The sequence below is a fragment of the Doryrhamphus excisus genome, chromosome 15 (assembly GCF_030265055.1).
Source record: "Doryrhamphus excisus isolate RoL2022-K1 chromosome 15, RoL_Dexc_1.0, whole genome shotgun sequence".
In the NCBI taxonomy this organism is placed as follows: domain Eukaryota; kingdom Metazoa; phylum Chordata; class Actinopteri; order Syngnathiformes; family Syngnathidae; genus Doryrhamphus; species Doryrhamphus excisus.
Window position 1 is genome coordinate 6,774,502 of NC_080480.1, and position 25,896 is coordinate 6,800,397.

General features: G+C 42.8%; 2 protein-coding genes across 5 annotated transcripts in view; one reads left to right on the forward strand and one right to left on the reverse strand.

The window, feature by feature from the left end:
• Positions 1–2,380: 2,380 nt before the first annotated feature.
• prr36b (proline rich 36b) overlaps positions 2,381–25,896 on the reverse strand; it is a 38,819-nt gene continuing 15,303 nt past the window's right edge. For 3 of the 4 annotated variants that reach the window (XM_058050392.1, XM_058050391.1, XM_058050393.1), the window contains 3 exons: positions 12,609–12,814; positions 8,723–12,361; positions 2,381–5,654 (listed from right to left, as the gene is read on the reverse strand). In XM_058050392.1, the coding sequence (XP_057906375.1) occupies positions 4,714–5,654; positions 8,723–12,361; positions 12,609–12,814 (4,786 nt within the window). In that variant the 3' untranslated portion in view covers positions 2,381–4,713. Of the gene's footprint in view, positions 5,655–7,684; positions 12,362–12,608; positions 12,815–25,896 lie in introns of those variants that run through there. The other variant, XM_058050394.1, reaches the window with a different exon arrangement.
• On the forward strand, positions 16,056–19,700 carry LOC131103824 (uncharacterized). Its single transcript, XM_058050416.1, has 2 exons — positions 16,056–16,639; positions 17,500–19,700. Exons 1-2 carry the CDS (start codon positions 16,341–16,343, stop codon positions 19,145–19,147), a joined length of 1,947 nt encoding a protein of 648 aa, XP_057906399.1. The 5' UTR covers positions 16,056–16,340; the 3' UTR covers positions 19,148–19,700.

The window sequence follows — 25,896 nt, forward strand, 5'->3', positions numbered from 1 at the left end:
CAAAATATGACAGCTAAACAGCCTTCATACAACTTTATTCAATATTTTGAACAGTTGCTTTGTATGCATTTTATATGGAAAGTGATTTGGCAAAATGACAAAACACTAAAAATGCATAATACAAAAGATGTCGGTGTGAAACTTCCACAAAACATCACTTTGAACGTAAACGCATTTTACACGAATACATCAACTCCAATCACAAACACAATAGACAACAATTTAAAAAGGGGTGGGAATACAATTATTGTACAATTATTTTCTATAGCTATATCTCATATAAGCATGCTTTGCAAGTGCTGGGTGTGCTTCAATGCTCTTTACCGATTGCATTTGAACTATATATCCTCTTGTTATTCCATAGCAAATTCCCAAGTAGGCATTGTATATACAATGAATGATTTATAAATCCCGTATAAACCTACTCAATGCATTACTTAAATATATTATCTTTTACTAAAATATAGCAGCAGTATTTACCCATATTTAAATCACACTTTGGTATTATCAAGTAGAAATTGTTATGCAATTAAAAATATTAGAACAGTATGCATACTGCTTTCAAATGTTATGTCAGAATTATAAACGTCTTACATATAAAACAATTTCTAATAGCAGCACGTCATAAAAAGCATCATATTTAAGTAGAGTTTGAAATTGTTAAAACGTCAATACAAAACACAAAACTAATGCACATCCAAAGCAGCCGTTAGGGGGCGCTGCTGTCGTTTTTATGACACAGCTTCACATCTCACAGGTGGGCTTTTTTTTTAGCCCCATAAGCTATTTTATTACATATCTATAATTTGTTGAAGCCGAATTGTTTACACAATTTCAAAAAACACGAACAACAATTGCAGTGTGCTATTTGTGACTTCTGCACAGTACAGTAATAGATTTACTCCATAAAGTCAAATATAATTCTGCTTCAAGTAAAATGATGTGCGATATAGCACATTTCTGGTGTTTTCTTCCCTCTAAAGTACTACTAAATGTCAAATATGTTTCATAGTACATTACTTCAATGTAGTCCGTATTTGAAAATAACTTATACAAACGAATAAATGACATTACTAATCACTAATGCTAATGAGATGCAATACGTGACGTTGAATTATTCAAGAAATATGGTAGGAAGAGTTGTATTATAATAGTGAACACCTTGTTAAAGCGTTAGAATTGTTAAATGAATGAATTGTTAAATTATTTAAATTATACTTTAATGGCAGAAAAATAAGCTTTTGGAAATTAGCTAGCTTACCTGACACATTGCCGTTTTGGGGACGCCATCGCCTGGAGCAGTCACGTGACTGCAGTGTTGCCAACACCTCAGTGAGAAATGTTGCTATTGGCTGTCATAATCGTGGCTAAATTAGGTACAATAATTGAGCTTTCCTTTGTTTATGACAGTTCAGACAGCGTCCAGTGACTAATTAATTATGTAAAAAAGTGACTAATTATAACATTTCTTAGTTCCACATCCGAGAACACTCTCAATCTCTCTTTAATTGCTATTGGGTTCTCACAATAAAGAAAGCTAACAAGGTTTTCTCCGGGAAAACACTGCCCCTAGTGTATGAGTGGATAACTGCACATGACACACTCAACACACTGACGTAGGGCGAGCTATAAAAATATGGCGCCGGAGAGGATGTCACAGTGGCCACGCAGACACATAATCCAACTTAAGTCACCAAAAGACTATAAACATGAGAAAAGGTTGCTAAATTTGTCGCAAGACCTTTTAAAAAAAATACCCACACTTTTGCAATTCCACATTCACGGCCCTGCAAATTAAAATATTTTTGTTAACATTTTTTAACGTGTTTTTCTTCTCATGAAATAGGTTGCATTTTGCAAAAGGCAACACATTTTGTTCACAGAAAGTTGGTAAGCATTTTAAAAACATGTGATAATAGCAGTTAAATGTACAGTATACATGTACCACTGCTGGAATGTCCACAGTTTTTACACAATTACTGCTTTATACCACAGTGATAATATATTTTTGTGTTTAAAGTGTGTCGGTATTTGTTTGTGTTACATTATTGCACATCCTTCATTAAAATTCCGCCTATACAAATAGTCTATGGAACACAGAGTATAAAAAGCCTAAACAGATAGTGACTAGAGATTAAGAATAAAGATTCCCCCCCCCACCACCAGCTGCCTCCCCAGAGTGTTGCATTGTCTCATCCCAAATATCCTCTTCTTCCCTCACCATGACATCATTGGTAACCTTGGCGACTCCCTGAATGCTGGCCGACCCAGGAAATGAGGCGACAGCTTTGGAATTTGAGAGGGATGACAACAACTGCACCCCTGACACCACCCTTCACCCCCCCCTCTCCACTCCCCCCTTGCCCGCCCTGTCTACCACAGCACCCTCCTCCCATGACAGAACAAGGAGGGCCTTCATCTCTCCCACACCCCCTTTTGGTCCTCCATGACTGATGCTTCTATTGGCTCCATGAAATCCTGCTTGTCCGATGAAGTCACAGCAACATTTAGTGACTGGAAGCCGTTGAATGCCCTCAAAGCCTTTTCAGACTGGAAATAATCCTATTTGACGCAGCACAATAGTCTGTTTCATTTTTTTTTTCCACACTGCGAGGGTGTTCAGAAGTCCACTATCATGAACATCTATTAAAAAAAAATACCAACACTTACCTGTAAACACACATATGATAATTAAAGCAAGTGCAATTTTGTCATAGCTTTGTAAACTCATTGGCTACAACATCAGGCACAGCTGCAAGAACTGTATCAAAAATGGAGTAGTGTGCAGATGTACCTCATGAAAGTATCCATTAAGAGTACAGTACATGGTACCCACAAGCAAAGTAGTGCATTTGAGAGTAAAACAGGAAGGGAACATGCTCTAAAACAAGCTAACAAGACATCATATGCATGTGACGGGGCAAGCAATCAATGACACAGTAGAGTCCACAATGATAGGATGCTACATTGAGTCAAGTCTTTGTGGTCATATGACTGCGACACTTGTGATCTAAGGTATGTTTTTCCCTAGGGATTCTTATAACTGTCTCATAGACAAATATAACAGTGTAAACACCAAACACCATGAAAAAATAAATAGTTACTTTGGAACAACTGTGGTAAATCGACAGGAATTAATACTGTTTGTCTATATGTGCCCTGTGATTGGCTGGTGACCAGTTCAGGGTGTACCCCGCCTCTCGCCCGAAGACAGCTGGGATAGGCTCCAGCATACCCACAACCCTAGTGAGGATAAGCGGCATAAAAAATCAAATATTACACTACAGGTAGTCCAAACTAGTTCCTCTCCAAGACTAAGTGAGTAAAGTCGGAACTCCGAAGTCACTCACACTATACACAAAACACATATAAAATACAGTAATAAATAGATTAAATATAACAATTACAGATCTTCTTGTAGCAGCGGACAGAAACCATGACCCCTTGAATAATCTTTATCCTTAATAATAACTTTTACGGTGATGGCTTTCCTTTTCTTTGGCACACTACAGCTTTGGAGGCATAATAACATCCTAAAAGTTAAGTAGTGGGTAGTTGTCTTCCGCCCAGCACGAGACACACACTGTATTTGTTAGTATTTCTCCACGGGAGCCATCGCAACATGGATGTGGTAAACCGAGGACACCCTAAAACAGGGGTCTCAAACACACGGCCCGCGGGCCAAATGTGGCCCGCAGGACACTAGTTTGAGGCCCCCGCCTTGATATGAAAGTTTAATGTTAGTGCGGCCCGCGCAAGTTTGATATGGATGCTGTATGGTATCATGTACCCAGAAAAAATTATTACATTTGATTAATGTTCATGTTAAAGGTTAAATAACTGTTAATAGTTATCCTCCCTATCCGTGTGGAAGTGGTAAGTTTTTGGCTATTTAAGTTTAAAGGAAATAACTTTAACTAGGTCGCTAGCTCTCTAGTTTGCGAGTTAGCATGTGTCTCAAGACCCTGCAGTTGCGCAATATGTTGTAAATAAAAAGAGTATAAATGTGACTATAGTCGTGTTTTGTCATGTCTACAGGGCTCTAATAATGCTTTGTTCATTTTAATCTGAAAAAAATAATTTGTCTACCCACCAACTATATGTGGTTTCTTAAGTTTTTATTATTTGCCGTTTTATTATTATATTTATTTATTACTGATTGATTGATTTTCTTTATTCTTGATTTATTTATTTTTCATCTTATTTTGTGCAGAAAAATAAAAATTAAGATATTTGAGAACAGTGGAATGTTTTATCAGAGCTTTTCTTGTAGAAAATCGGAACCAAATCACTGAAAAAGTTTGTATATTTTTCTGTTTTTAATAAATTCTTTTTTTTTTTTTTTTGAAAACCTGATGCGGCCCAGTCTTGCCCAGACCCTAGCTCCAGTGGCCCCCAGGTAAATTGAGTTTGAGACCCCTGCCCTAGAATCAATGAAAAGCACAACATTTGATGATGGACCTTCAATTTTAAGCTAACTTCCTGTTTTATGTTTTAAGATAAAATTATCTTAAATTATTGTGTTAATGTGGAATGTCAAAAATAATTAAATCAGCTTACTATTCCCCTTCTCCCGTTTTGCAACCAAACTGCTGCTAATGCTTTGATTGGATGATGACAAGCTGACAGCGCATGACATATGTTGTGCATATGAACTGGTTTAGGTTTATATAATAACCAAAAGAATATCATTGTGGGCGCCTGTATTGCACCTCAGTGCTGGGTCTCCACCTCCACCACAGTCCAGTCTCCAGGAGAGGAGGCCCCCTGGCTGTCTGGGGAGTAGCTGCTAACAGAGGTGACTGTCGCATCAGGAGGACTGAACTGATGCAGCAGGTTGGGCCACCTGCTGCTATCTAGGCGATTCAAGGTGCCCCCCGCCCCCACGGGTAGTACAAGTAGGGGTGGGCATCCTCCATCCCCAGACAGCATTAGGGTCTGGTTAATGAGCTGTTGAACAATGTCCACCTTCTTGTTCCACTCAACTTCCTGAGGAGGCAACGGACACAACTGCCTATGGAAGTCTTGCCTTCTCCCTTGCTTGTTCCTGTTCTGCTCTCCTCTGGCGTCGTCATCCTCGTCGCTGGTTTCCATGGCTTCATAGATAGTGCACAGGCCCGAAGATGGTGAGAGCATGACTCCGGTTGGGCTCCTCCTCAGCTGTTGCTGTTGTTGGATCTGTTTCTGCTGCATGCGGTACTGCTGCTCCAGCTCCAGCTGCCACTGCAGGACCTGCCTGCGGTGTCTGTGCTCCTGCTGCTGCTGTTGCAGCTGCAACTGGAGGAGTTCCCTCCGCTGCTTCTCCAGCTGCTTCTGCTGCTCCAGACGGAGACGCTCCTCCTCCAGCCACTGCCTCTTCTGACGCTCCTGTTCTTGTCGGTGCTGCATTTCACAAAGCTTCTCTTGGTGCTGCACCAGGCGACGCAATTGCTCCCCACGTGCGCCACAATCGTCATTGCTGTCAATGAAAGGTGGAGTGATTTGGGCAAACTGTGCAGCAACAGCTGGATCGATGGGCCTCCTGTTGCCCGGAACCAGTGCCAGATAGTGACCGTTGGCTATGGGAACCGCGGTGGAGTGATTCTGGTTCTGGTTGTCTTCCAGTGAGCGTGTTTGCAGCCATGAGTCATCCACTTCCTCTCTCTTCTTGTCTCCTGTGAGACAGTTTAGATCACTTGGAGCATCCATTAGATGCATGCAGAAACAGAACGGGTGGCACAACGACAAGGGCGAGGAGCAAGAAATGGGTTCAGGAGAGATCTGACACAAAAGGTGAAGGAGCAACTCAAATGGAAAAATTCAGTTGACACAATAAGCAATACAGTGTAAAAAATATAAGTAAGCACATGTTCTGTAAAGGCTATCACAGCCACATTTTAAGAGTATTTACATTTGAATTACAGTAGGTTAAGTTTATTTTATTGCATTTAGAGGACAAAGAAGGCAACTGGCTTCTGTTCCAAAACAGGCATCAGAGGACTCATTTAAGTAAATTAACATCCCTGATAAAAGTACATAACGTAGTATTGTAGCAACCAAAAATTGCTGCATATGCATGATAACACTTGAACAGCAAGTGGATTCTGCTATTGTCTTGTTATCATGCAGAAGAGCAGCCATTTTCTGTCATAAAATACATATGAAAACAATATTAGGACACAAAGGGGATAACAAAGACAGCACCAGTCTCTCAGGCTGTTTGGTCCAGTCCAGTGCTTTCACACTAGACCAAGTAAACAAATTTTTACCTGACAAATGCCCTGATCCGACATAAAACAGGAAATCTAATGTAAAAACTATAACCACAAGAGGCCAGAGCACTTCCAAAGGTACGTAACCCCAGATTCCCAGTACCATACAGAGGATCCGAGTCTGTGTGTGACAGGATGCAGGGACAGTATGCACATGCAGTGTTGGTGATATGACAAAGGTTCTGGAGTGCCGGGAAAAGGGGGGAGTCGGTCACGGAACACGCATGACAGAAAATTACAAATGTGTTGGTCTTTTGGAAAGTCATCATTCAGATGCATCCATAAAAGCTAGTGCTATGAGGAAAATTCCAGTATTTATACACTTTTGTGAGTTAGTGCGGAATTATATGAGCTGTTAATAATCTCATAGCAAACATGTTGTGGATATTTGGTTTGTGCGGTGTACAGTATCAGGCTACTATATTGGTCAAAGTTGTCCAGTGGTAATTTTTTTCCATCTCGTAACTTCTGGAATCAAGTAACAAATTGATACCAAAGCTAATCAATAGTATATTTTATCACATACTACAGTATTAATTGGCCCTGTACCCTAGAAACCGCCCATGAATGATACGGGAAAAGGCCGAAATGATACTGTGCCAAAGCCCAGGGCAGTGATACTGATAAAATATAGAGTTTAACCATGTCCAGTATCAGCCCCCGTAGCTGTCCACTCAGAGCGAGCTGCTCTGGTATCGTGCCCGTGAAACAACCAATCAGAGAACAGCACACGAGTGCTTAGTGCCTAGTGCTTCTCCAGTCACCAGGAACTTTAATTGTCAAACATTGATAAGATAAGACTGTTGATAAAATATTATTGTCGAAATATTTTTGCAATTATTGTGTTTACACTGTTTAGATATAATACATGAAATAAACTGAAAATTTTCTGGAAACAAAATGGTCTTTTGATTAAATAGTATGTGATAATAAGTTCATGATTAAATAGTATGTGATAATAAGATCATCACATGGTTTGTCTGGTATCAGGCCAGGTATCATGCCCCCGCGTACCAGTATCAGCCCGAGACCGAAGGACAAACCATGTGATAACCTGTAAGTATCAGTGAATACTTTTCAGACATGTAGATATAAACCCAGAAAACTCCACACAGCACATTAAAACGATGAGGTCTGAATGTGATGTTGATTCTGATCCAACCATGAATGAAGGCAATGAGCATGCTGGAGGGTGCTAGGAATACGTTCAAGAGAAACTCTTTGATTTGACAAAATTCCATTTTTTTTTTTTTTAGCTACAACACCATTGTAGAAAATGTTGCATCACTTCCTGTTTACCAGTTATTCCCATGGGTCAGAACGGGACGTGCCATGGGAAACCAAATGCGTTGACAAATAAAAGTGACACACACACAAGGGCAGTAATTAGGAGCAGCTGGAAGACTTTGGACAAATAAGAAACAGGAACAATGCCTTGCAATGATGTTTTAATGGAATTTTGAAAGACAACCTAGTGTGAACCATTACTTTACGAACTAGAGCAGAATTCCTTCAAAGTTATCAGGTAGTACACAGTTTTTGCTAGTTAAACATGCAATATATTGTTGAAAGAGTTTAACCAAACGTCCACTATAAGTGTAAAAGCTGCGATAGAGATGAAGAACAATTCATGGCCTCAAAATGACAAATAATAGGCTAGTTAGTCACAACTTCTGTGCTTAACTGAGGTTTGTATTTTAGCCACTTCAAATCAAAAGCCGGAAACACGTTTTTGTAACTGCATGTTATACAACTTAGCAATCTATGCAAACAAGAAAGCCTGTTGAAAGACACGTTAAAAAGTTCACCTTAACCAACTGCAATCTAAGACTCGCTTACCTACCTTGACACATCTGTTAAAACCTTGCAACAAAAACATTTTCAAAAAAGCATGTAACTATCACTATGGTGCTGCTGAACATGGAGTGTTGATACACAAAATAGGGAGGACCGGGTTTTAGACGGAAACAAAAAAATAAAACAACAAATAACCAAATAAAAAAAAACAAACAAACTCATTGACATTTGATTGGTAAAAACAGTAGGATAAATACAAGATGAGTCCACTTTGTTCCGTGTTTTTGTTCATTTTTTTTTGTTTAAAAGTTCAGTCACATTGGACGAATCAGTCAGTACCCCTTTCACCGAAATACGCAGTGTGACTTGAAAACAACATTCTACTAGAAAATGGTCTTGGCTATTGTACATCCGAGCCGTACACTCAAACCTGTGACCATAACCAGTAATGACTGAGGGAGGCTTCATTTCAAAATTACCACAGTCAACATTTCCATCTCCTTGGTCTTTTTTTTAATTTTTATTTTTATTCTCATAATATCTTGCTCTCCTTTTTTTGCTCCTCTAAACCATCTAACCCAACTGGAGAGAAGACAAACAACACTAGGTAGAAGGGGAGGGTTGCAGGGAAAAGGTGCATTCCAGGGGGTAATTGTGAAGGGCTTATACATTACCTTCCAGAAAATCAGTCTTATCACATATGGTAGAGTAGTAGAGCGGCTGGCTGTCATCTGTGTTTGATTCCTGGGGCCCGAGGTGGTGACTGGCCTCCAATGGATCGGCCTCCTCGAAGTGGTGCGCAGTAATATCTCCTCCGAGCATGTAGTGGTGCTCATCTAGACTTGGCTGTTTATCTTGCTGGAAACCCAAAGGCATCAGGTCTACAGGTGGACCCAGCAAATCTTCAGCCTGGGCAGCAGCAGCAGCCGATGGCAAGGTCAGCTCCTTAATGAGGGAGGGATCCTTGGCCTCCTCGGGGAGTTGCTCCTCATTTTCCAAGGAGAATATACCCGGGCTCTTTCCGCAGCTCTCAGCCATGGAGTGGGCGTTGGAGTTGGAGTTGGTGCAGTCAAAGCCGTACGATGCCACGGAATTGGCTGACTGAGGAGTGGCTCCGCCTCCATCCTCTTCGCCATCTCCAGCTGCCATACCGACTGCCTCCTCATCTTCGTCAAGAGCAGGTAAGCTGCATGTCGGAGTGGGGCTTTCAAATCCGACACTTTCATCCATCATCACTGGTGCATCAGGGTCATTTATCTGCATCTCACCCTCTGTGTCACTGGCCTCATCTACAGAGGTCGTGGGAGAAGATGGAGCAGATGCTGGAGCAGTTGGGGGTCCAGTTCCCGGGACCTCATCAGCAGGAAGCGTCTCAGCCTCTTCCTCTTCTCCATCACCTTTCTCTAAGTGAATACCCAGATCCTGCTCCATGTCAGGCTGGACCGAAGCAGGAACTGGAGTCTGTTGTTTGTCAGAGCGAGATTCAACCCCTGAGCTGCTGTCGTAGTCCCGGAGTTCCTCTGGTGTGCTTGTCTCGCTGCCGCTGTGGGCGGCTGGAGCTGTACCGCTCAACGCACCGGACTGAGGAGCAAGCATATCCTGAGTATCCTCAAGGACGGAGCTCTTCATCTCATAGAATGACTGTTGCTGCTGGGGGTCCTGCCCTGACAGAGAAGCCGCGAAAGGGGCACTGCCATCCAAACCGGACTGGGCAGGGGACTGGGTGGGTGTTTCAGACTCGGCTGCACCATGGTCTGAGATAGGGCTGGGGGAAGACACAGGGAGCAGTGAGGCTGGCTGAGCCCAGGTATCACAAAAAGGGTTTGTCTGACCCCAGGAAGAAGTGGGTGGGGCGCATGGTGGAGGGTCAGCGTGGTTGAGGTTGTCCAAATGTCCGTCCTCGTTAAAGTCATCTTCTACATTCTCACAGCTCTCTGTCACTCCTTCGCTGCGCATGTCCACGTCGTCGTCCTCCTCGTCTTCATCTTGTTCTTGTTGCTGGAACACCTTATGATGCTCCTCTGCTCTCTCTGAACTTAAGTCCATTTCATCCACACGTTCGTCCTCTTCATCTTCATCTTCCTCATTGGCCAGCGTTTCCACATTGGGAGAACCCATAAGGTTACCGTCACCTTCAGAACCACGGAGACTTGAGTCGATGAGGGCATCTGAGCTCTGGGTGCCTTCTAGTAAAGCAGTGTGCTGGGTGCTGCTGAGGTCGGAGATGCCCTGCTGCCGACTGCTGGTGCAGCTGCTCACGTCCTCAGAGTCCATCCCTGACAGCAGGTCGTCACAGTGCCAGGCAGAAGATCCACCAAAACCGGAGGGGCGGATTTGGAACTCCTCAGAAGGCTGAGAGGTGCTCATGTCAGTCGTCATGGAGGAGAGCTGGTGGCCTAATCTCCTCTGTTCCTCGTCTTCTTCATCCTCGTCATCGTCTTCGTTGATTTCCTCGTCAGCCTTTTCCACTGCTACTTCCTGATCATGAGGTGACATCATGTCCCTTGAAGTGAAGTCCTCCACGGGTAAGGCACCCAACAACTGCGGCTCTTCCATAGTGAAAGGAGCAGTAGAAGTAAACATATTCTCTTTTTCTTCTTCTTCTTCCTCTTCTTCTTCATCTCTCCTTGTATCCCATGTCTCAGTCTCTTCATTATACTGCTCTGTCGCAAAATTCATCATACTGTGAGGTGCCTGGGGAGCATCGTCACCAACGTTCCTGTTCCAGGGATCTGGCTGGATATGCATGTTCAGCAGAGCAGAGGGATTCTGAGACTCTTCGACATGAGAGACAACGCCTGGTGGGGAGGACGGAGGAGACAGGACAGTAGTTCCCAGGCAGGGAACCGATTCACTGGCAGACTCTTCAAATTTGAAAAGGTCGTGCTGTGCTGGTAACTGAAAATTGTAGCCAGTTTCCTGGTCTAGTCCAGCTCCGAGTTGTGGCTCCTCAAAGGCTGCTTCATCATGGACCTCTGGAGACATTTCACGTGCTTCATCCAGTGCCATATCTGTCAATTCCCGGGTTGGTTCTAGTACTGTTTCAGGGAATTGGTCTGGTACAGGTTCTGGGGTGAACTCTCGTAGGGATTCAGGTGTTGGTTCACGAAGGGGTTCTGGTGTGGCTTCCCTTAGGGGCTCTGGACTTAAATCTCGTACAGGTTCTGGTGTGGGCTCTCGGAGAAGTTGTTGGTGTGTTGGTTCCTGATAGGGTTCTGGAGTGAATTCTCGTACAGGTTCCGGTGTTGGTTCCCGACAAGGTTCTGGGGTGAATTCTCGTACAGGTTCCGGTGTTGGTTCCCGACAAGGTTCTGGAGTGAATTCTCGTACAGGTTCCGGTGTTGGTTCCCGACAAGGTTCTGGAGTGAATTCTCGTACAGGTTCCGGTGTTGGTTCCCGACAAGGTTCTGGAGTGAATTCTCGTTCAGGTTCCGGTGTTGGTTCCCGACAAGGTTCTGGGGTGAATTCTAGCACAGGTTCTGGTGTTGGTTCTCTATCAATATTGGGTTTCCATCTAGGTTCGGGAGTTGATTCACGCACAGGTTCAGGTGTTGGTTCTTGAACTAAATACTGTGTAGGTTCTGGTGATGCTTCTCTAACAATTTCTGGTGTAAGCTCCCTCGTGAGTTCTGTTGGTTGTTCTTGAAGTGCTGGTTCTAGGACAGGTTCTGGTGTTGGTTGTTGAATGGATTCTAGTGTTGGTTGTCGAATGGGCTCTGGAGTTGGTTCTCGCATGAGTTCTGGTGTAGGTTCATGCATAGGTTCTGTTGTTTCTTGTATTAATTCATGTATGCCTGAAGTGGGCTCGGGAGTTGTTTCTTGTACGGCGAAGCTCAATGGGGTCTGACTGGACAGTTGCTCTGCAGTATCAAGAGGTGCCACCATGGCTGCTTCTGCAGGTGGTTGTGGCTCGTCTGACCCAGCAATGGTAGCTGCTGCACTAGCAATTGCTGCAGCTGCAGCTACTGCAGCAGCAATTTCCTTTCCGGTTTCAGCAGCTGCTTCTGGTTTGGGTCCACGTTTCACGGGAGTTGGGGTGCTGCTGCCCACAGTCTTCTTGGCACTAGTATTTTTGGTTGCCAGTGTTTTGGAGGCAGGGGTCTTAGAGGCATCCTTGGAAGGCAGAGACTTATTCTCTTGTGTTTTGGAACTTTTGGGTGTCTTTGTGTCTGCAACTTTTGGTGGCTTTTTGGCCGTGAGGTCAGATTTTGCCGTTGGTTTCGGTGACTCTGGTTTTGCAGATTTTATTGTAGAAGGTCTGCTCAGCAGAGAATCCACAGGCTTTTTAGCTGCTGGGGTGGCAGGTTTGACGTCTACGGAAGAAAACACAAATAAGAGCTAGTAAAATTACATCATAAAACGTACGCCACATAATAGAAACAAAAGCAGGTAAATCGATATTAAAAGCAGCCTCTTGTGGTAGCGCAAATAATGACTATAAAAAATAAATATAACTAACAATGTAAAGAACAATATGTATTGTTTGATATTAAAAATGTTATTTCCCATGCATCCATCCATTTGCGTTTGACTGAAGGTACCTTGAAGTACAGACTGTACCTTTTTTTGCAGGGGTTGTGTTTCTAGAGGTTTGTGATGCTGGGGTTTTGACAGCAGAGGGAGTAGATGAGGTTGATTTGGACGCAGCGTTGGAGGCTCTGGGAGTGGTAGGTTTAGGTGTAGCTGGAGAGCTCTTGGTTGTGCTGGTAGAGATTGGTCGAGTTGAGCCTGTGGTAGGACGGGATGCTGTTGTGGCGGTTGTGGGCCTGTGGAAAGAAGATGATAAAGTTGAGAATGGAGATACAAAAGTAGAATTTGACTTGACCAGAATACCATATGTACAGAATTGAGACTAGTGTATTTATCGGTTATTTATACATTTTTAATGTCATTGACGCATGAGCATCATGGCAGACAGAGCCACAATAGCGTCCCCACATGGTGGTACACAGTCTGGGATCATTGTAACTCTTATTCTGAACAAACTGAAAACAGTGCAAGTTAAGTTCAGGCTCAGAAGGACACTTTCCCATTGCCACGAACGGTGCATTCATTCATTCATTCCTTCATTAATTCATTTTCTACCGCTTATCCTCACGAGGGTCGCGGGGGTGCTGGAACCTATCCCAGCTGTCTTCGGGCGAGAGGCGGGGTACACCCTGGACTGGTCGCCAGCCAATCACAGGGGACATATAGACAAACAACCATTCACACTCACATTCATACCTGTGGATAATTTGGAGTCGCCAATTAACCTAGCATGTTTTTTTTTGGAATGTGGGAGGAAACCGGAGTACCCGGAGAAAACCCACGCATGCACGGGGAGAACATGCAAACTCCACACAGAAATGGCCGAGGGTGGAATTGAACCCCCGTCTCCTAGTTGTGAGGTCTGCGCGCTAACCACTCGGACGGTGCATTCACTGACACTCAAAAAAAATCACAAAAACATCTGTATTATGCATGTATGTGTGATGGAAACAAACAGGAAGTTTTCTTTTCTTCCTGCATTTAAATGTGGTCAGAAATCCCAGAAACACGTTTTAAAACATTTGTGAATTCAACTTCAAAAGTTCCTTTTTTTCTAATTTTTTAGCTTGATTTTAATTTTCAGTTCATTTGGAGTTGTTAATACATACACTTATATAATAATGTCCAGTCGTTTATCTTTCTGTTAATGGGTATAATTGGTGATTAATTTGGATTAATTAATTCCAAAATCTGATTAATTTGATTAATTAGTAATCGTTCGACAGCCCTAGTTATGATATGTGGGACTGTATGCCAAAGAAAACAATACCTGGAAAGACATTCCACCTCATAAGTGGCGGATATTCTATTTTTATTATTTGGATTAGATTAGTGTTGACCGGAAACTGACCTTACCCAAAACAGATGTGGCATCAGCCCAAATCCTTGCATTAGCAGTTTAAGGAAAAGATCTGAACCTGAAAACTACTCTCTCAAGGACAGGACGACACCTACTATAGCAACAACTACCTTGTAATTAGAATTTGACACATTTTATGAAGTAAATCATCATCTTCGTTTCATGCCCAGTTTGCCGTATTCAGGTCAACAAGCCAAAACACTCAAGTCTCATGGGAAACCTCTATGAGGAACAATAAAGTGGGACAGGAAATGAATGACAATGCACCCCAGAGAAACATCCCAACCAAAGTTCACCTAATGCTTGGTCTCTGGACAGTATCCTTATCCCAAGAGGGAATGACACACGGGGCAGTGTGCATCGGCCTGCGTGCGAGCCTAGCCTGCCTCGCCCTGGAGCTGACTGTGTCAGTTCTGAGTAAAGTAACCTACATCTAGTCGCCCTGACAAGGATTTGGTGTGCAGTCTTCAGGGTACATGCTACACTAACTGCCAGTTTCTAAATAAAGAAATGAGCTAGTCCTGACAGAAAGAGAACAGTGAGGAAAGTGAAGACGCGTTAATCTTTAATCGTGAAAAAGAGAACAAAAATAACCATAGCTTGTGTTCCAAGCACGCTCATGGTGCATGAGCAAATTCGGCGTCACAAATCTGGAAAAAGTCATGGAGTATGGTCTGGAAACATGAATTATGATGGAAGGTCGGAATCAACAGGCTTTGACAGAACAGGGATGTGGTAAAAGTACAAAGTTATGTTTTGAAACATTGTTATGACAACACCACTAAAAAAACAGATGCAATTACTTAACGTATTAAAGGAAGAGTATTATTCTTCCAGCAGGCTGTGACTTTATATTTTGATGTGGTAGTTCAAAGAGTTGGATGGAAGAAAATGCTTATTAGCCAAGTGAAATGTAGGGCAACACGAGATCCTTTGGCTGAACTGGAGAACAGAAGCAAAAGAGCAGCACAAAACTATAAACTTTGAGCCGAAACAAAACATGTAAAATTGAAATAATATGTTGATGACACAAAATAAAATAAAGAAAGATTCACAGGAAAGGTAAATGATCACTTGACAGAAGGACGCTACATGAGAGATTACATTTGCATACGGGATAGTCAAAGACGGTGGTCGCCGTCGTCTTTCTCATCAAATTAATAGGGATAATCTGACAGGGCAAGACTACTTTATAGAGCGCTGTAAAAGAACCAGGCCACTGAGAAATGCGGTGGGGAGGGGTGGGGAAATATTCATCCGATTACACTTTATCTTATCACTGTGCCTTGTCCTGCAAATGAAAGAGAATTTGCACAGCTAAAAATCTGTTATAGTATTTTCAGGACCAGTCCACTTGTTGGGGTCTCGGGTGTTTTGCTACATTGATGGTTGAATTATGTTGTGATTCCATTCATTCAGCGATCATGATGGCTGTCATCTGAATGACACCGAGGACAGTAAGACGTATTGTAGTCTTAATATAAGGGCACCAAAATAAATTACAAAGGACAGCTTGTTTTTTCCACAACAGATCTTATCGAGAACAGTTAAAGCAGGGGTCTCAAACTCAATTTACTTGGGGGCCACTGGAGCTCGGGTCTGGGTGAGACTGGGCCGCATCAGGTTTTCCAAAAAAAGACAAAAAAACGCATTTATTTATAACAAAAAAATTAAAAAACCTTTGGTTCCAATTTTCTACAATAAAAGCTCTGATAAAACATTCCACTGTTCTCAAATATCTTACTTTTTATTTTTCTACACAAAATAAGATGAAAAATAAATAAAATAAAATAAAAAATAAATCAATCAGTAATACATAAATAAATAAAATAATAATAATAAAACGGCAAATAATAAAAACTTAAGAAACCACATATAGTTGGTGGGTAGACAAATTATTTTTTTCAGATTAAAATGAACAAAGCATTATTAGAGCCCTGTAGACATGACAAAACACGACTATAGTCACATTTATACTCTTTTTCAGGGGTGTGGAGCCGGAGCCGGAGCCGGAGCCGGAGCCACTCGGAGCCACACGATTTGCCCGGAGCCGGAGCCGGAGCCACTCTGACTTTGTGGCTCCTGTGGCTCCGACCTCCGAAACTCGAATCATTTGTGCTGGTGTTGGCTAATGGATGACACACGTCTTTCTATCAATAATGTGGTGATGCAGGCTGCATTTGTTTGACGGCGTGACAGGAGAAATGGAGCAATTGCTGTGAAACGTTCGAATACCGCGATGGATATGGGGGTGGGAGGGGGAGAGTCTCAGGCACTTTGTTGGCTATGGGCATGCAGCAACAGTCTGTATGTATATAAGATTGAGATTGAGATAACTGAATCAGCCCTGCACTTACTTAATGTTGCCGATTTGGTAATACATAGGTATATTTCACAGAAACATGGCGGCAGCTAAAGGACCGAGAAGTAAAGTATATGACTACTTTTCCGTTGGTGATGAAGGACTGTTTGTTTGCGGTGTCATCGATGAGGTCGGAAAAGCCTGTCAGAAATCGGTCAGCCGCAAGACGAAGGGAGGCGGCGGCTCCTCCGCGCATAATCTAAAACGTCATCTACAGCGATTCCATGAGGAGGAATACAAGCTTGTTGTGAAGGCCGACGAACCACCTTCCAAGAGTGCGCGTGTCGACACCTCTACTGAATCCCAACCAAAACGTCAGACCCAACAGCGTATGGATAGGTGAGTTTTATTGAGGAAATCGATCTTACAAAGAAAGGTTCGCGCGCTGCGCCACACCGACGCTGACGAGCCCGCCCCGCTTCCCGCTCCCCCTCGGCTCCGCTGACTATACGGTACCCCCCACTCCCCTCTGTCGCATCAGCTGAGATGGAGGGAGGGAGTAATGGGGGGGGGGAGGCGGCCGACACCGGGCGTGATCCACTCCTTGTCATATCGATGTTTGGATGAAAGTAATGGAATCCCACTCTATATTTTTGTTGACATTAAGAGGATTAAGTAAGCATTGATGTGACGTGCATTTCTCCAAAAAAGTGGGTCATCTTTTTATGAGATTAATTCAAATAATGAAAATGGCATTAACCTCTTTTTGAAATTTGCTACAAAAATATCTAAAATCCATTTTTTTAAGAATGTGAAATGGACTTTCGAGTGAGTTTTTTTTCTGCTAGCTACATAGACGCCTTAGCTCTCCTGATACCTATATATTTTCTAAGAACTTCGTTTTAAAAAATTTGTGTGGTTTGAACTAGATATAGCTCCATAACCTTGAACTCTATTGATCTAAGATTGGGAAATTTCAAATCCATGACCATGACAACTCAACAGACGAATTTTTGTTGTATTCTGAGAGGGTCGGGTGTTGAAACGCCCTACTTTGCGGTCGACTTGTCGTGGCATGCCCCCTGTAGACTCGACGTTATATGGGCCCGCTGACAAGGTTGTTGTCACTCGGTTGTTGTTGACTTGCCTTTCTAAATTTCAAGAAACATCTAAATTTCATCTTCGCCGAAAATTATTGTAATTAAAAAAATCGTGCACATGTGTGTCCCAAAACAACAAATTATTTCTGGTTCCGGCAGGTACATCACGTCTTCGAAAGTGACACTGAATATCAGCAAGAGCGAGTTCACCGACGGACTTGTGAGCATGGTGGTAAAGGACTCCTTGCCGCTCTCCTTCTTCTCGTCCTCGGCCGGCTTCGGTGCCATCGCCGGGTCCATCGCGAGGCAGCTGCACGTCAGCCTGGACAGGAACGCCGTTCGCGAGATGGTGATCAATCGGGCTCGGCAACTGGAGTCTGGCCTCATCAGCATCATGAGGAACAAACCCGTGTACTTGAAGATGGACGGAGCAACCCGGCTTGGCTCCAGTTACCTGGCTATCAACGCCCAGTTTTTTCACGACGGGAAGCCGACAATCAAGACACTAGCTGTCACGGACTGTGCCGGCAAGCACACTGCGAAGGAAACGCTGGAGCTGCTCAAGAAAGCGCTGGAGAGGTACGAGCTCAACAAAGATCAAGTGCTTGCTGTGGTCACGGACAATGCCAGGGCGATGGTGAAAACCGTAGAGCTATTGAACCAGAGTGATGAAGAGAGGAGCAGTGAATTGCTAGAGGAGGGAAGTGCGGATGATCAGGGAGATCAAGAAGAGGACGAGGTTGGTGATGACGAAACACTCCGCGACCTGATTGTGGATCACTTCGACACGTCCACAGGCTCGCGCCCAGCAGCTGGCGCAAACACCAATGTCCACATGACGCGATGTGGTGTTCACACCCTACAGCTGGCTGTACGCGACGGATTGAAGCAACGAGGTGCACATGCGGTGTTGGAGCATGCCCGAAGCGTCGTGAAGAAGCTCAGGGCGCCGAACATGGTGGCATCTCTGAAAAAGAAAGGTCATCTGCTCCCGATCATCGACGTGCCAACAAGGTGGGGCAGCAGCTACGCCATGGTGAACCGCCTGCTGGAACTCCGGGAGGTGGTGCAAGATTATGCTGCTGTCGCGCCGGACTTGCACCTGTCGGACGAAAAATGGCAGCGAATCCAACAACTTGCTGACGTCCTCAAGGACCCATACATCGTGACCATTCGGTTACAGAGCAGTGAGCTCACACCAGGGACGTTTCTCAAAGAGTGGCTGAAGCTGCGGGACGGACTGGAGAAGAAAGGGGGCATCGGCGCCGCTATCGCCTCCTCCATGCGAGGGCGGGAAGAGACACTGCTCGAGTCGGATGCCGTGTTGGCTGCCGTCTTCGCCGACGCCCGGTACAGGATCCTACTAGGCGAGAGACTGCAACGTGCCGAAGATGCCTTCATCAAGATCGCTCACAGGGTTCATCACATAGAGAACTCTGGAGCTTCTACTGCAGCAGAGCATCAGCTGAGCAGCGCGAGCTCCGAGCAAGAAGACGACCCATTTGAACAGGAGTTGGACCGGCTCGAACGCGGGCGTCATGCAGTGATGCAAACACCCTCTTCGGTGACGGATGCAGTGCATGAGATGAAGAATCTCGGACGACTGAAGGGAAAAGACGTCTGGAGCATCATCGGCAAGTACCCAGCGGCCGTTCAGACGACCAGCCTCGCCCTGGCCGCTCTACCCACGACACAAGTGTCAGTCGAACGGCTGTTCTCGGCCATGAAACTTCTGCTAACGGACCTTAGATCCCGGATGAAGGAAGACATCGTGGAGGCAATGCTCCTCATACGTTCCAATGAGTAAAACGCGAGTGCTTGCAGTGAGAGATGCATGATGTGAAAAGTTCTGAGTTGCTGTGAAAGCCAATGACTCACTTTTACGTCTTTCCCATGTTTTAGCGATTTTGGGCAACATGGTTCCATTTTTCTGTAAAGATGTGTTGGTTAATACAAAATACATTCGATGAGAAAAGAAAAGGCTGTTTTTGCTTGCTCAAAACCGTTAAAATGCGCTATAAGTTACTCTTTAACTTGGTGAAAAATAGACCTAGCCGGAGCCGGAGCCGGAGCCGGAGCCACAAGGAGCCACACCATTTTGCCCGGAGCCGGAGCCGGAGCCGGAGCCACAAAAATTGATGTGGCTCCACACCCCTGCTCTTTTTATTTACAACATATTGCGCAACTGCAGGGTCTTGAGACACATGCTAACTCGCAAACTAGAGAGCTAGCGACCTAAACGGTAACCTTCAAGTTATTTCCTTTAAACTTAAATAGCCAAAAACTTACCACTTCCACACGGATAGGGAGGATAACTATTAACAGTTATTTAACCTTTACCTTGAACATTAATCAAACATAATCATTTTTTTCTAGGTACATGATACCATACAGCATCCATATCAAACTTGCGCGGGCCGCACTAACATTAAACTTTCATATCAAGGCGGGGGCCTCAAACTAGTGTGTGGCCCGCAGGCCGCGTGTTTGAGACCCCTGAGTTAAAGTAATGTTAAAGAAAGATCCTAGAAAAACACTGGCGCTGCAGAATCAGATGACTCGGATGGTTGGTTGCTACGGGCACACTGAGCCACACAGCAAGAAAGTAATAAGTTGCCCGAGGAGTAATAACACTGGCTTTGTTGCAAATACAAATGTCCCCGATTATTGGAAGTGGGAAAGGATAGATGTGTGAGAACATGGCTGCCTGCTGGTGCTGCTTTGTTCCCCTTCAACTAGGATTTAAATAATGACTTACATTGTCCATACAACAAAATAAAAAGCAGGCAGTATAAATGCATGCAGACGTACGTACTCCCTGCAGCAAAGGCAACACAAAGTGAGTTGGACAGACATTGCCCAAACCGCATTGTAAGAAGAATAAGTGATAATTATGCAGAAATATAGCAGCTGGATCTTAATACTGGACAAAGCTCAGACACATCGAGAAAGATGCACTCATGCGAATGAGGGCACTTTGGACATTTTATTGTTAAATGATCCTGCTCTCCAAATGAGATCATGACTGTTGTTTTCCCTCTGCTTCCATTTCTCTGCAGGTGTCCTCGCAAGACAATGGTAACTGTTGGTTAAACTCGGTCACATTGGTGCTACTTTGGTAAACATTGCAAATGTAGCGCTGTTATCAGTTTTGGAGGACAAAGAAAAACAACAGGAGTGCTGTTTGGGGGAAAAATGGAAGACACAAACAAGCCCACATTCAAGTGATGGAGCAGAAACATGAACAAAAGATGTGAAGACAACAAATTGAGTGGGGGTGTGGGCGGGGCAAAGACCCCGGCATATCGGGATGATCAACACCACTGAATGATGCGACAAGATGGCAGAAAACTGTTGTTCATATGTGTTGTCCTCTTGTTGGTCCAACAGCCATTAGTAAGTCGCAAAGCTAAACTAATCCCTGTCAAAGCTATTAGCCCTGAGGCAATCTCACAAAGAAGAGGTTCAGTTCAGAGAGTTCAATACAGGGTCACAACTACTTATTTAGATCGGTATTCATCTACCATAACACAATCACTCACATTAAGTTAGTTAGTAATTCCTGTAATCCCTCGTTTACCGTAATTGGTTGCAGATCTGACAGCGATAGGTGAATTTCAACAAAGTAAGATTCCATCTTTATAGCATACAAAACCTAATCATGACCTTCTAAATGTATTTTTAGCACTATTAGTCATCAAAACATGAAATAACACTGATACACCCGCAAATGTAATAACTGCCCACAAACGTAGTAAACCACAAACGTAATACAAATCTGCAGCTTTGAATGTAATAATCCCGCAAATGTAATAAATTTCCCACAAACGTAATAAAATTTGTCTACTGCAAACGTAATACTGAATTTCCAAATGTAATAACTATTACATTTGCAGGAAATTATTACATATGTGGGAAAATGAAAATCTGTAAATGTAATAACTTCTCACAAATGTAATATGACACAAAATAATGATCTTTGTGGTTGTTGTTTTTTTGTTCTTTCTTCTTTTAATGAGAGAGAAGGTGTAGATGTCATTTTGAGGATTTTAACAAGATAATTCTTTTATTTGTGGAAAAAATATTATTCAAAGAGTATCGTTTGAATACATTAAAGGAATCTTTAATTATAAAATTATAATTAATTTTAAATTAAAAAAGATAACATAATTGTGATAATTGCAATTGTTTTAATAAATTATTATTACTATTATTATTATTATATTTTATTATTTCTTCCCCATATACACACAAAATCACACATACAATAATATACTGTAACGAAAACACACATGTACGTCCACAAACAAAATGTAATAATTTCCCGTTTGCAGTAGGCAAATTTTATTACGTTGGTGGGAAATGTATGACATTTGCGGGATTATTACAATCAAAGCTGCAAATCTGTATTACGTTTGTGGGCAGTTTTTACATTTGCGGGTGTAACAAACACCCCTACAGTCATTTTTACACTAGTTTTAACCCATATTGTAGACATAATCCTACAAAATATGCAGTTTTAGACCTAAATAAGCTATAACATAGAATATTTCCCGCGGTGGGCAATGTTTCATCAATGTAACATTACTAACACCTCGTGACCAGTGTAGAATACTGTTATTGACGATGTACTTTAATCGCTTTATTAAGAGGCACCAAACACATATTGATCTGCTCTCTTCACACTGCTAACCAAAGATGCTGTTGGTAGCAATCCGCTATCCACCACTGTCAACTCTAGCTAGCTGACATCACACACAGGCCCTGCCCCTTAAAGGCACACACAAGTCTTAGATATTACACTGCATAGCACATCTTCTGAATGCCTTATATTTGTATTTTTGTTCATTCAACCATTTTTACTCTTCAAAATTAAAATGCTAGGCCAAGAATACATACTATTTTCTTATATAGGTATAATTTTTAAATTAACAAACATGCTGTATTCAACCATAGCACAGCAATCACTTATTAATTAATGAACTTTTGAAAAACATACATCACAGTCAACCTGTGTACCTGCACTGCACAATAATTCTGTTTTTGCGCCCCCTCGAAACAAATAAGCAGTTCCTGCATCCCGGAACAGATTATTTTTAATCTTTAATCACTCTTAGGCACTATTGCAATGGTTGAAGAAAGAGAACTAAAAAGGTCAAAGTATTAGCATTTTGGTCATGATTACCAATATCCACAAACAAAACATTACACGAAAAAGAAAAAAAAAACACAAGACATCAATACTTCCCTTTGTCCCTCTTTCCATTTACCCCTCCCACTGATTAACACTATATCCATTTGCTAATAAGGTCTGCGGTTGCACCTCAATAAAATCAAGTCAATGGAAGACTGCATTGCACAGTCATTGGCCACTCCCACAAGGATGATTTACAGCCCCTGCAACAGTGTCTGGAGCAAGAAACCTGACCACCGCACACATTTACTGTTAGACCATTACATCAGCGGCAGTTTGTTAGATCACAAGGAGGCTGAATTGAATCCACTGCAATAATTTAGTGTCCCAGAGGGACCATCAATGAAAAAAAGCATGACTAATGTGCACGCATGGCATGCTGAGTGGATGGCAGGAAAATGAAAGCCGGACTGGAACTTCACCTGATAGGCAAACATGAAAAATAAACTGGCCTATTTCCTCATCTGAGTTGGAACAGTAAACATAAACAAACTACTCCTGTTGTATCCTCTGATTTAATAAAAGTCATGTCATGTAAAACAAAAGGCGACACCATGGTAGCTCAAAATGCTTTGGAAGACATACGACCGTATGTGTAATAGAATTATCCAATCATTGGACTAATAGTCAATGACTTATGTGTAATTAGGCCCTGAAAAGACATTTTTTAGTTTCTCAACCATTCCTGCTCAAGTTTTTGCTTGTCAGTCCCCTAAGGGTATATAACCCATCACATCACATCATAAGCAATGTTTTGGGGTGCGCTGGTGCGATCAACGCTCACAATTGACCCAATTCTCAAGCCACCTTGGGTCTCGGTCGGTTTGATCTGGTCTTGGGTTCGGAAGACAACATTCACACATGACTGAACAAACCGTACTCGCTGCTAGGGTTGTGCGACATAAACGATGTAAATTAGTCCTACATGGGAAAACGTGAACCAGCCTTAGAAGGATGGTTCTCCATTATTTTGTTTTTGCACCCCCTGATTTGACGGATAATGTTTTGTTATTTATCTGTACTGTACAGACTGAACTAGAAACCAGTGAAATGCATGAGCAGCGAAGCATACAAGCGTATTCAAGAGTCAAATTGTATGCTGAGCACAACCGATTCAAACATGTTGGCAGGTCTGCACAAATACTGAAAGTCCTCCCACAATCTGACTTTGTTCAAATTTGGCGTTTAATACTCGCGCCATATGATGTGGGGTAGGGATGTGTGTTTTGACAAACTGTCTCCCTTTTATGCGCAGCGCTTCAGGAGTACAAGAATTACACTATGGGGCGTCCTAATTTTTTCAGATGACTGTATATGGTCACTGATTCTTTCCTCTGGCTTTGCTTGTACAACGCGCAGACACGAAGACACGTTAGCAAGCGACAGCGGTAAGGGCCACCTCAGTCAGCGAGGACACAATTTATTCAGCCATGTACTTTATCTACTGAACCACCATTTTCCTTTCACTTCACTGTGCTGCATTTGCAGGGATAGCACGCATGCATACCACGTGTTTTAGCCCATCCCTTCTCGTTTCATCCCTGTTTCATAAGGACTAATGCGCAGACAAAATCGCATATGTTGTCTAATCTATGAGCATCATATACATGTTACAGTACATATTGAAAGAGATGAATAAGATGTACAGATGTGGTAGTATAGAGCTAATAGCAGCAACTGAAGAATTTTAATGTAATTTTCCAAAAGCTGCACAGAAACATTTGTCTTCTTGTACATGGATTCAAACTAAGTGGCCATGCTGCAAAGAGGGAGAATGTATGCACGCGAGACAACCACAAAGGCATAGGATGGGAAGCCTGGTGAGGCAATTAATGTGACTGTTGAGCGTTCTACTTCTCTACTGATAGCAGCTTTGAATTAAGGATTTGAGCAAGGTAGGGAAAGGGCAAACTCTAATTAAAGAAGAAATGTATGTCCTTGTCAAAGTGGATCACGTGAACGGATACTGACATGCACGCACACACTCAACGACGCATGCCCCAACGGGTGAATGGTTGGTTCTGCGGAGAGGCGTTATGTGTGATGATTACAGCGTTTGGAATTCACAACACAAGCATTACATCTTTAATTAGATGAATCTGTTTACGAAGATAATACGAAGATAATAATCATGCTTGATGAGATTTTATAAAATGTTTCCTGTGTTAATGCTCTGGGATGTTTCTGCTGTGTAAAAAATTAAACAAAATACAAATATAGTCAAAAAAAACAATGATTAATCAATGAGAAAATGGTTGATAAAGATGGCACAGTGAGCGTTTTCTGCCAGAGAGGCAATGACCAACATGCTCAACATTTAATGAGCTGTTTACTCATCTACAACTGAATAAAGCTTTAATCTGAATGTAATCTCCACAATCCAACTGCTACCCAGTGCAGGTAGAGGGGGGAGGTGCCAAAGGGACACATGCTGTTTCAAAATAGAGGCTTCTAATTCAGTGCGGCTGCCTACCTGCAGTATTTTAATAGAATAGATTGTTTGGAACTGAATTATTTAGAGGGTCATATTTAATGCAGGGTTTCCCACAGGACTGCCATCTATATGCGGTGGTGGTGGTGGCTAGACGATGTCATATTTAAATTTGGTAAAAAATATGCCTTTGGAAATAAGTTTCTGGAAAATAAGGGAAAATAGGGAGTAATCCTGTCATATTTTTTAGGTGCATGTTTCTCTGACTGAACAATTTATCTATACACACAGGCCCACCTGGCAGGATTACAGAGCACAGCATAATGGACAAACAAACTGGGGGGAGTCACAGAGATAAGACCTTATTCGAAATGTAGCCAGGCATCCAACGTTTTTATCAGACAAAGAGTCTCTTTCAGTCTGCTTTAGCTTCTCACACCAACACATGTAGCGTGATTCAGGCAAGGAACATCTGATACCACACAAGCAGAAACAACAGATGCTGGACGTTTAAGGCTCTAAACTAAGGAGACAAAAAAAAAAAATCTCTTGTTCTCAGCTTGCATTTTCTGTAACTTCTTTTATTGATGATGGCGTATAATGCTCTAGTGAAACCCTGCGAGGCATTCCTCTGAGGCTTGTTTCGACATCGGGTGGTTGCTGGCCTACTTAGCCGCAGCATGTCTTCGCCTCGATGTGGGGTATCATTGTCCTTTATTTCTAGACACTGTATTTATTGAACAAAAAGGGACCCCTATGAACTGAAGGCTGAAAAAGGCCAGCCAACGGCTCCTTGCTGGGAAATAAGGAGCTTTGTCAAGTCAAACTACTTCCTTGCTGTTCTCACCTTGAACGCAATCTATTCATCGTGAGTACTATTCTGGAGAAAATGAGGTTAGTCGCTGGCGAATCATCGGAAAGAGACTGAATT

Bases quoted from the DNA above. Each gene is read 5' to 3' on its own strand.
- LOC131103824 (XM_058050416.1), top strand. From the start codon at position 16,341: ATGGCGGCAGCTAAAGGACCGAGAAGTAAAGTATATGACTACTTTTCC. The intron at 16,640-17,499 runs GTGAGTTTTATT...TGGTTCCGGCAG, and splicing joins ACCCAACAGCGTATGGATAG to GTACATCACGTCTTCGAAAG.